At 35.7% G+C, this 12,409-nt stretch overlaps 1 protein-coding gene across 3 annotated transcripts in view; it reads left to right on the plus strand.

Annotated features, from left to right (window-relative positions):
* hyal6 (hyaluronoglucosaminidase 6) overlaps window positions 1-6,341 on the plus strand; it is a 14,267-nt gene extending 7,926 nt beyond the window's left edge. For 2 of the 3 annotated variants that reach the window (XM_016568247.1, XM_016568248.1), the window contains exons 4-5: window positions 3,636-3,725; window positions 5,824-6,341. In XM_016568247.1, coding sequence (XP_016423733.1) covers window positions 3,636-3,725; window positions 5,824-6,276 — 543 coding nt within the window. In that variant the 3' untranslated portion in view covers window positions 6,277-6,341. The remainder of the gene's footprint in view (window positions 1-3,635; window positions 3,726-5,823) is intronic. The other variant, XM_016568249.1, reaches the window with a different exon arrangement.
* The last annotated feature ends 6,068 nt before the right edge of the window (window positions 6,342-12,409 follow it).

Below are 12,409 nucleotides of genomic sequence, written 5' to 3' on the forward strand. Positions count from 1 at the left end.
CATTTATTGTTTGAATATTGCAATACAATGGACAGAATTTGAAATCTGAGACTTTGTTTCATATTAAAAGTACCAAAGTGCTTATTGCGATATATTGGATGGGACGTTCCGTCCCTTTCAACGTTCCGTCCATTAACTGAAAACAGGCTAGACTAATCAATTCTTGGGATTTAAGAATCGATATCGTTCCATAAAAATGAGAATCGATTAATATCGAGATATCGATATTTTTTACCCAGCCTTAATTAAAAGTGATGTTTGTAGTATCTACACAACTGCGGTCAACAAACAGAATAGCAAAAATAATAGTTTTCAAACAAATTTCTCCAAACACTCCCCTTGTTTGTCATTGGTCGGTTAAACAGGTAGCCACGCCCCAAAATGCACACCATTGGTTGAGCCAGTGTTGCTATGCTGGGCTGGTCGGGATTCTCAAACAAACAGAAATGTTTTGAAAATACCACAGAGGTGTCACGGTTGCCTACTGTGAGGAGCGAGGAATGAGGAGTCGCGGGATGAGGAGTCTTTAATAATCCACAGGAACATGGAGAACAGGGCAGGAACACACAGGTAGCACAGCGGTGATAGACGTTCAAGATCCGACAAGGAAACATGGGGCAGACTATACTTTAAATACATAACACAAACGAGGTAATTAACGAGACACAGGTGAATCACATATCACAATCAGACAAGGGAAAAACTAGGTCACTGGGCGCAAAAACACACTCAGACAGTCCAGGGGCATGACAAGAGGCACATCATTTATACTATAATATTATAGGGAAATCAATTTACGAATGAATAAAGGCCTGTTCACACCATGAACGATAACTGTAGCATTAAGCATGACGTTTTAATAATTGAAGTTCTTACTAGAAGAGAAAAGTCCACACCACAACAATAACAACATAGAGGAACAATATAGTTGGAATCACTTGCAGAATTATTTTTTTCAGTGAATTTACGATAAAAACATTGACAACCAATCAGAATCCATCCAACTTGAGCTTGAACATTTTAAGCGGCAGAAGACAGAACTGCAGAGAGTAATTATAATAAAACACAACATTATCCTCCATTGGTGTGGATGCTAATATGATCATCAATTATTGCTGAAAATTTAAGCGTTGACATCACAGGAATAAATTATATTTTCGATTATATTTAAATAGGAAACAGTTATTTAAAATTGTAATAATATTTCACAATATTACTGTTTTTACAATATTTTTGATTAGGGTTGCAAAGGGGCAGAAAATTACCAAGTAAATTAAAAATATTTTTCCAGCTCATGAATGATAAAAACTAGGGATGTACCGAAATGAAAATTCTGGGCCGAAACCGAAAATTCTGGATGCACTTGACCGAAAACCGAAACCGAAAATGCTTTGTAATGATTATTTTTTATTTGATTAAATAATATAAAGTAATTTTGTCAGGCTTTTTAAATTTAACTCAATTTTAATGATACTGAATTTAAAAAACACAAGCCAATAAAATAACCACACTTTTACGGAAAGTAACACAATAAAACTGGACAGAATTTATATTAATATGGTAACACTTTACAATAAGGTTCATTAGTTAACATTAGTTAACTACTTTAGGTAACATGAACTAAGAATGAACAATAGTTCTTCAGCATTTATTAATCTTAGTTAATAATAATTTCAACATTTACTAATGCATTATTAAAATCAACAGTTGTGCTTGTTAACAGTTAATGCACTCTGAATTAACATGAACTAACAGTGAACAACTGTATTCTCATTAACTAACATTAAGAAAGATGAATAAATACTGTAATAAATGTATGGTTCATTGTTCGTTCATGTTACATTAACTAACATTAACTAATGGAACCGTATTGTAAAGTGTTACCTTATCATGAGCTGGTTTAAGCTGGTCATGTGCTGGTCCCTAAGCTTGTCCTAAGCAACTAGCTCCTGCTCAGGACCAGTTTAGGACCAGCACATGACCAGCTTAAACCAGCTCAAACCAGCAGCCATGCTTCAAAACATACCTAACCAGCATATGCTGTTTTTTTTCAACAGGGATGTTACAGCACAGTAGCGCTACTGCAAACAGGAACAATATATGCATATAAATTTCCTGTCAGCGCGTTATTTGAGCGGACTTTGCTTTTCCGGTAAGCATGAGCGTACACGAGCGGAATGCACATTCATAGAGCGGATTACTGAGCGGAGCGTCAAACCGCACAATGATGAGGAGAGTGAAACCTGTGCGCTGAACACTATGCCGGCCGTGCGGCGCGCCATATATATTATTATATGTAGCCTATATTTTCGGCTCGTATTGCATCACTGAAGGTAGCATCACTTTACCAGCATTGCCCAGAACAGCTGTACTAGCCTACACCATCCCTGTTGAAAAAAAACAGCATATGCTGGTTAGGTATGTTTTGAAGCATGGCTGCTGGCCATCTTGCATTAAAGAGCTTGAGCATTTAAAACGGCAGACGACAAAACTGCAGCATGCTTATAATAAATAGAACATTATCATGTGTTGGTGTGGATGGTAATAAAATTATTGTTATAGTTATCGATCTTTGTGTGAACAGGCCTGTCATCCCCGTTGAAAAAACCAGCATATGCTGGTTAGATATGTTTTGAAGCATGGCTGCTGGTTTGAGCTGGTCCTTAGTTGGTCATGAACTGGTTTAAGCTGGTCCTTAGTTGGTCATGAGCTGATTTCAGATGGTCCTGAGCTGGTTATAAGCTGGTAATGAGCTGGTCTTGAGCAGGAGCTAGTTGCTTAGGACCAGCGCATGACCAGCTTAAACCAGTTTATAACCAGCTCAGGACCAGCTTAAACCAGCTCAAACCAGCTGCCATGCTTCAAAACATATCTAACCAGCATATGCTGTTTTTTTTCAACAGGGATGATTCTCTGCCCATTTAGTTTTTTTTACACTTATAAAGAATTTTAACATCTAACAGACAAACAAAGTCTTAAAAAAACATCATTTTTAATAACTGTTATTGAGTTTACTCGGTACCAACTCTCTACTTTGCACGCTTTCCAGCTATCTAGAGGAACCCGTCAAACACACATTGTTTTAATCACTCGTCAAATACTTGAGTGACAGACCCACCCCCTAAATCACCCTCCTCCCTGGCATCTTAAATGCCAGAGATATGCTTAAACACTCATCTGTCACCTCATTATGAGTGGAATGTTCCAAATCAAACACTGCAGTAGGTCTGCAGTCGTGTTTTCGGTTTAATGGGACCACCCGCCTTTCTAGACAGTGAGGTACATCACAAGGTAATGTACTTATTATGACTAGTTTAGGTTACAACCGATAGCTTCCATATGTTCACTGTGATAGTACAGGCTCCAGACCATACATTATACATGTAGGTCTACTGTATTGTTTTATTTCCCGCCAGGCGAAAATCAAATGTGCAATAACACTTCTCCTCAGTAAGCCACATGATTTAAGGTATCATTCACGGCTGACGTACAAATGCCAAATCTTACATACGAGCAACAGTCACTGTGATGTTTGTCTTGAGCAAAACTAGTAACAAATTTCTTCTCCAGGCCTGCTACTCAATTACTTGCTTTTCTGCATTAACAAAAATAAATACTGTATTAATCTCGAACAGAGTGACCTGGTCCACACTATAGGAGAGAGCGCAGCACTGGGGGCCGCAGGGGTGGTCCTGTGGGGCTCATCCGAATATGCAAGGTCTCAGGTACTCATTCTGTTCAAAAGTTTAGGGTTGGTAAGATTTTTTTCAAATAATTTTGATAGTCTCTTGTGCTTAAGGCTGCATTTATGTGATCGAAAATACAGTAATATTGTAAAATATTATTACAATTTTAAATAACTGTTTTATATTTCAGGATATTCCAAAATGTTATTTCTTCCTGTGATGCAAAGCTGAATGTAACTAATAGTCTTCAGTGTCACGTGATCCTTCAGAAATCAGTCTAATATGCTGATTTGCTGAAACATTTCTTATTATTATCAGTGTTGAAAACAGCTGTGCTACTTTATCTTTTTGTGGAAACAGTGATACATTTTTTTCCAGAAAAACATTTATTTGAAATGTTGTAAAACTATAAATGTATTTACTGTCAAGTTTGATCAATTTAATGCATCCTTGCTGAATAAAAGTATTAATTTCTTATTTTAAAAAGTTTACCTACTGTAATATACATCAGACACAGAGCAAATTTAATAAATCAATAATTCTCTACATGCTAACAATATTATGCAACATTAAATCTCCTTGACTGGATTGGTTGCATTTTTTAGCTGAAATTGCTAATATTAGCCACCATAACCAACCGCATTTGGGGATCAGCATCTGTTTGAGCTGATGGTATTAACATATTAAACATGTTTGAAGCTCTGGAAACGATCTATCCTCAATTCATATCTTAAAAAGGGACATTTTAATCCAAATGTATTAGTCTAAACCTCAAATAAAACAATACTAGCATCATCATGACTGATGACATAATGTCGTCTCTGTATCTGGTGATATGTACTGTACCACACAGAGACAGACGTGCTCCTGATGGACACATGCTCATTTTGTGGATGAATCCCATTTCCTGTTTACAGAGAGCACAGGGATGAGAGTAAACTGAAGCAGATGGAAAGATTGAACAAAATGCTAATGTGTTTTTATGTTGCGTGACATAATGGGAATTATGTTTATTTGTCTCGCACATAAATGAGCTTGGACATTTTAACTCACATGGGGGAAATTTCTGACGAGTTGTATCATCTTCAGTGAAGTTTATGGAAGTAGAGTTGAATAGAAACACACTTTATCATGAGAAAAATTAAGAAGATGGCCAGTATTAAATTTTATATTATTTTGTCTAACAAATTAAAAATTAAAAACTACAATCAACAATTTTAAATGCTACAAGTGAATTTAGGCATCATAACAGTATAGTGTACAGATTTTCCAAATATAACATTTAACAGTGTTATTAAATTATTATTGTTTTTATAAAATATTAACTTTACGTGAGCATTAGATGGCAAAGTTCATCTAAATGTAAAAATGGGGGAAATGAGCATGAACAACTGCACAATAATCGACCAGTATTATTTTAGTATTATTAATATACAATTATAGTATTTATCAGTTTTTAGTTTAAGTTTTAGTAATTTTTTACATACTTATTATCATTATTATTTTTGGAATATTTCTATTTAGCTTTGATTGATTTTATTTCAGTATTAGTCAGGGTTATTATAGTTTTAAAAAAACTAAATCCATAAAAAACATTTTTGTTACTTGAAATTAAATAAGCATTAACTGAAATAAAATAAAATATATCTAAAAATAAACGTATTTCATTTCAGCTAATTGCCAATGCAAAACGTTGATTGTTTAACTTAACTAAAACTGCAATAAAAATTGATAAAAACTATATAGACACATTTTTAAAAGGTAAAAACTAATAAAAATGACAAAAACACACAAAAATGACTAAATATAAATATAAAAATTACAAATAATTCAAAATATTAATACTGTAATAGTATATTAATGATACTTCAATAAGTTTTTTTTTTTAGTTTTAGTAATTTTAGTACTTAAACTTATTTTATTTCAGTAAGTTGCCAAGGCAACATTAATTTTTAGATCTACCTTTTCTAATTTTGAAAAGTTTTAATCCAATATTTATATTTTTTATTTTATTTAAATTAATATTTTTTTAAAAATAGTTTTAGTTAACAATATGGCACTGATACACTCAATACAATGATATTGACCGATATTTAAAAAAAACTAATATCTTTAATATTTGTTTGTCTTTGTGCAGAGAAACTGCTCGACAGTCAAGAAGTATATTGACGGTCCACTGGGTCACTATGTGATCAATGTGACCTCAGCCGCTAAGTTGTGCAGTAAGGCCTTGTGCAAGAAGAACGGCAAATGCATCCGTAAGAGCCTGGACTCTGGGGCCTACCTGCACCTCAACCCTCGCTTCTTCAACATCCGCCTCAACCACAGCATCCGTGGACCACGCTTCCAAGTCAGCGTCCACCTCAACAACCACGATATCCTGGACATGAAGCAAAAGTTCACCTGTCAGTGTTACCAGGGCTGGACAGGAATCTACTGTGAAATACCTCAGATAACACAGCCTGTCCCGTCCCATCCAAGAGACAGCATCCTGGGAGAACTACTGCTGGTCCTGTCCCTTCACTTCTGCTGTCTGTCTGTCATCATGTTCTTGGGTCTGTGTCTCATTATTAAGTGTCTGATACTGTAAAGTGCTGTGTAGATGGGACTTTGGACTGTATCTGTTAAATAAAAAAGACAAGGAAATAAAGTTAATTGTAGCTGTATCTCAGTGACTGTAAAGTGTAATGTCTGTGTTTTCTCTAGAAGTGGTTTTGTATGTTAAAACACAGACACAACTAGTTTAAAACTCTGAGTTAAACTCATTCTTAAAATTATAAACTGATCTGATCGGACCTGTGACAATCATAAAACCAATGTAGTCCAATTCACAAAACAAGCACTCTTGCAAGTTAGTTTTTTTAGTGAATCAAAAAAAAGAGAGAATACAACTATGCTGTGTGATTCATAAACAAAAGACTCTTTTGAACTGGTTCCTATCCTTGAATCAAAACCATGCAGCATAGCACAAACAGTGTGCTTTGATTCATGAACAAGTGACTCTTTTAAACCAGTTATTTTTGACAAATCAAAAACATACAGAGTAACCAGTGTACCCGTTATTCCATTCACGAACAAATGACTCCTTTAAATATTTTTCTGTTTAGTGATTCAAAAGCATACAGAACAACCAGTATGGTGTGTGATTCACGAACAAATGACTCTTTTGAACTGTTTTTTTTTTTATGAATAAAAAAAGCATTACAGCACAATCAGTCTGGTCTGATTCATGAACAAATGACTCCTTCAAAACAGTTATTTTTAATGAATCAAAATAAAACATAAACAGTATACCTGTAGCTCCATGAATATCTTCTTCTTTTTAGTGAACCAAACGCATATAGAACAACCAGTATGATGTGTGAATCATGAACAAATGACTCTTTTGAACTGGTTATTTTAATTTAATCAAAAACATGCAGTATAGCATAACCAGTGTAATTCCATTCATGAACAAATAAAATAAAAATAAAACATAAAAATGACTCTTTTAAACCAGTAATTTTTAGTGAATCAAAACAAACAGCACAACCAGTGAACCTGTAGTTCCATGATAGAATTAAGAATTACTATTTTAAATCTTTTTTAAAAATTTTTTTAGTGAATCAAAAGCATAGAGAATAGGGCTGAAACGATTAGTCGACATTAAACAATTGTCGACAAAAAATTTTTTGTCAAGTAGTCGTTTGATCTCATGACCTGATGTAAGAGCCTGCAATAACGTGGTTTGACCAGTGTGGTGCTGTAGCGCAAGACTGTAATTCAGCTCTCCTGATGCAAATCGACACAGCGCTTCAGTTCAGAGCAAACGCAGCCGAATCTGAGGCTGAATTCCATTCATGAACAAATAAAATAAAAATAAAACATAAAGATGACGCTTTTAAACCAGTAATTTTTAGTGAATCAAAACAAACAGCACCACCAGTGAACCTGTAGTTCCATGATAGAATTAAGAATTACTATTTTAAATCTTTAAAAAAAAAATTTTTAGTGAATCAAAAGCATAGAGAATAGGGCTGAAACGATTAGTCGACATTAAACAATTGTCGACAAAAAATGTTTTGTCAAGTAGTCGTTTGATCTCATGACCTGATGTAAGAGCCTGCAATAACGTGGTTTGACCAGTGTGGTGCTGTAGCGCAAGACTGTAATTCAGCTCTCCTGATTTATTTATATACTACTTTATGCAATAGATAGCCTTAAATCAAGCAGCTTTACAGTATTAAACATGAAAAACCAGAGTCAGTGTCACCTTCAGTTAGTATTACAACTTGATTTTCTGTTATAAAGCAGCTCTCCAGTGTGGAGCTAGCAAATGATAAAACATTTTTATTAGTGGGGGAAAAACGTTTCATTAAAGTTATAGTTTGGTTTGCAGAGATCAAAGCTTGATCTAGCTCAGGACTGTTTTGATTATCATAACCCTACAAGGTATTTTAAGAGATTATGTTGTGAATAAAATAGTTTATCCAAAAATAAAACGACTTATCACTTAACCTCTATTTTGTTTCTTATCCATATGACTTACAAAAATATATATTTTCTTTCTCATATAGCTAATTAAATGGTGAATAAGAGTTTCTCTGCCATCTCATTTTGTGTGCCAAATATATTTATTTGTATAAATTAATTGTATAATTGTAATTACATAATATGACTGTCAAAAGCTGAAGTGATTACCTTAATTTATTTGTTAGAATATGTATAACTCAATATTTTAGCTAATTGCAAAAGCTGAATAATCACTGTCTACTGATTAATCAGCGGAATAATTGATGATTGGTCGATTAATCGTTCTAATAATAGTTAGATTAATCGATTATCAAAATAATCGTTTGTTGCAGCCCTAATACAGAACAACCAGTATGGTGTGTGATTTATGAACAAATGACTCTTTTTGAATTGGTTCTTCTTAGTGAATCAAAAATGCAGTACTGCACAACCAGTGTGATTCAATTAATGAACAAATGACTTTTTTAAATCAATTATTTTTACTGAATCAAAAACACAGCACAACAAGTGCAGTTTGATTCACAAACAAATTACTCTTTTGAACGGGTTCCTTTTAGTGAATTGAAAATATGCAGTATAACACAACCAGTGTGGTTAGTTTCATGAACAAATGACTCTTTTAAACCAGTTATTTTTAGTGAATCAAAAACATGCGGCATAAGTGCAGTTAGATTCATGAACAAATTACTCTCATTAGCTAATCCTTTTTGAATAATTCAAAAAGACACACAAGATATGAAATATGCTCTAACTAATTGAATTTAATCAAAATTAAAATCAGAATCTAACTGAACTGGGAAATTCAACAAATTAATCTTTTAAACCAGTTCTTTTTAGTGAATCAAAAACATACAGCACAACCATTGTAGTTAAATTCATAAACAACTGAGCCATTTCTTTTAAAGGTGACATATCATGAAAATCTAAAATTTAAGTGCTATAATCAGGTCCCTGGTGCATCTACCAACCAAGGAAACATGAAAAAGATTAACCCAGTAACTTTGTTTTGGGAAGCCTTTTTCTGCAAGCGTCTGAGAAAAGAGCGCTCTGATTTCGCTCCCCTGGTGACGTGGCAAAGGGATCTCATTATAATATTACCGCCCCTTAATCTGTAAGTTTACACCCACAGCGCCGTCATTGTGTTTTCGCAAGCGACAACGGTGTACCAGCTCTAATGCCATGGCAAAATTTGAGCAAAACATGCTAACTGTTCTGTCATTGGCTGCACTGACGAGCACAGAACACTATTTAGAGTCCCAGCCTCAGAGGAGACAACAGAGCAGTGGATTTATTGATTTATTTACTGTATATTGCTGCTGCCACACAGATCTAAAATAAACATATGTCTCCTTTAATGAATCTTTCAAAAAGACTCACAATAGAATTATCAGTAAAATCTACTCATAAAATAGCAAACTAATACATTGAAATCAGAATCGAATTGAATCAGGAAACCAGTATAAACAATCAGTCCTATTGAAACCCCCCATAAAATGACCTGATTAAAAACCCCTATAAAATCACCCTGATATACATTACTAACAGGCTATTCAAATTGCAGGTTTCATTGTGACATCTTACCCCTTATAGTGTAACAACATGCCTTACTATAGGTCAACATAAATCTTTTTTTGTAAAAGTTCAATAACTTTTTGTAATCAGGCATAATGAAACCAAGTTTCAAAAATAAACCACCATGAGAATATTCACTGGAGCAAAAAGTGTGACAACTAGCCCTGGTTGCTTCTACATGTGAAAATACAAGTAACAGGTAAAGAAATGCACAAGATTTACTTGTTACTTTTAATTTTTAAACACACTCTGTCAGGGAACTGGAGAGAGATGAGCCGAGGACTCAAATGCAGGATGATATGGGCATTTATTAATAGTAAAAACCAAACAAAACTAACAAAAACTACACTGAGGGGTAAAAACAGGCAGGCAGGCCAAGACAGGACAGGGCACAGCACAGCAAGGCAAGAGGAACATACACACATATGACAATTACTCTCACATATAAACATTAAACAACAAAACAGCACAGGACTGCAGACACAAGGAGAATAAATAGGGAGACAAACGAGGAGGGTAACGAGGGAGACACAGGTGGAGTAACTGAAACAATAGTGAGGTAACAAGATGGGCGGCATCAGACAATAGACAGGAGAGCACATGGCACCAACAAACACACAACAAGCCATGTGCTCAAACAAACACAGTGACATCCGGTGGCCAACTAGGGCACACCAGCAGAACCGTGACACACCCATCTTAAAGGGGTCCTATTATGCTCTTTTACAAAGTCTTGATTTTGTTTTGGGGGTGTACTAGAACATGCTCTCATGCTTTGTGGTTCGAAAAACGAACAGAGTTAAAAATAAATTGCAACCACAGTTTCCTGACATGATCCGCTTTCGGAAGCCCAATCAAAGACGTTTGGGCACGGAGGTGAAAAAAACAGCGCTTCAGGCGGTCGCACACCGGACAAGAAGCGCAGCGTCGCGCCACGTCTTGAGTGTACGCACACCGGCGGCGCCCAGCTATGTCCAGTTGTACTTGTTGCAAGAATTGTTCTAGACGCGGCACTGCGCTTCTCGTCCAGTGTGCGACTGCCTTTAGACATGCCGAAAACTTGATGCTACAGAACAGCAGCTCTTCTTCTTTGTTTTCTCTGATGCACTAACTCTGCAGCAGCACTTCTTCGTCGTCGTCGTCTCGTCTGATGCACTCCCTCAACCAAGCGCTCTAACCACAACCCCGCCCCTCCCCACCCCCCAACCATTTGAATTTCCGTAGGCGGGAATTATTTTAATGATATTCTAATGGGCCGCTTTGTGACATCACAAAACCCGGAAAACAAACGCTGTAGTCCAAACGAGCCGTTCGTTGTAGTTCTTGAAAAGGGATTTTTTAAAAATGAAATATCTCCCTTTGGAGTGGACTTTGAGATTTGTAACTTTGAAGATATTTTTTATGCCCAAACATACACACTACACACTGACTAAAATTAAAAAAGTGAAAAAGCATAATAGGACCCCTTTAAGTAATAAGTAGACTCTCATGTTATCATTTGGGTTTTCAGAGTTCAGTATTATATGCACAAAAACATTGTGATTCATTAAAAAGCACTCCAAATGGTTCCTTCCCCACCCAAACCGAGGTGAATATTCTCAACCATTTCCCCAGAAATGAGACATAACAGCATGGTGTAATAAGGCAAAGTTGGTTGACCAACATGTCTCAGTGTAGACTGAAGGCTCCGTAGATTGTGATTCAGCTTGTCAGCCAAAAACTGTCAATAAATTACCAAGCCTGGGAAAAAAGAGAGTCCTGCTAAATAACATCTCTTTTTTTGTAGCAACCATCATCTGTTAAGGGATTTGAGATTCTGATGTTGGAAAAAAATACTTCTTTATCCAATTTTTGCCTAAGACATTACATAATTTTTTAAATCTTTGCAAACAATGTGGTGCATGTAGACCATTGTTGATTCTGTCTGGGATAAAATGAGTCACAAAAACTGGAAGAGGAGGTTTTGTGTTTTGCACATAAGCTAAACAATCAGTAAATATATATTTATTTTAATTTTTTTCCGATCTCATCCATTATTAATGGAACTTGGAGGGTTAATTTAATCTTAAATCAACATTTACCAAAAACAAACATGCTCCAACTCCAAGACCGAGTCTGCGTCTTATATAAAACACATGGCTGGATTTGAATATTTATATGCATTGATGTTATTTGTTGAACCTGGATGGCTGCGCACGTAAGAAGCGGGAATGTGAGGAAAGGTTTTCAGCTAGCAAGGTCGTGCATAACAGAGACACACCTCACAGCTGTTGGTTCGAGCCCAGGATACACTCGCAAACACAGACCTGGAACCTGATCTAGAGATGGAGGAATTCCTGAAGTTTTGGGTGGGACAGACAAATCCAACACAAGCACCTCCAGACCCCTTGCTGGGAAGTTAAGAGGGAAAAAACGCCTGTATATATGAGAGAGTGGGGTCATTCGGTGCCTTTCCATAGTTTGTGCTCTATGGGGACCACATCAAAGCAGTACAGTATGTGTGTTTAGGCGGGTGGGTATTTGTGTCTTTTGCAATAAGAAGTACAGTATGAAGTACAGAAGTACATTTTTAACTGCAGGAACAACAAAAAATAACACGGTTAAACTACTGGACCAATGAGTCACATATTCATACCTAT

This window comes from Sinocyclocheilus rhinocerous, unplaced genomic scaffold (assembly GCF_001515625.1).
Source record: "Sinocyclocheilus rhinocerous isolate Xijiao unplaced genomic scaffold, SAMN03320098_v1.1 scaffold861, whole genome shotgun sequence".
Classification (NCBI taxonomy): domain Eukaryota; kingdom Metazoa; phylum Chordata; class Actinopteri; order Cypriniformes; family Cyprinidae; genus Sinocyclocheilus; species Sinocyclocheilus rhinocerous.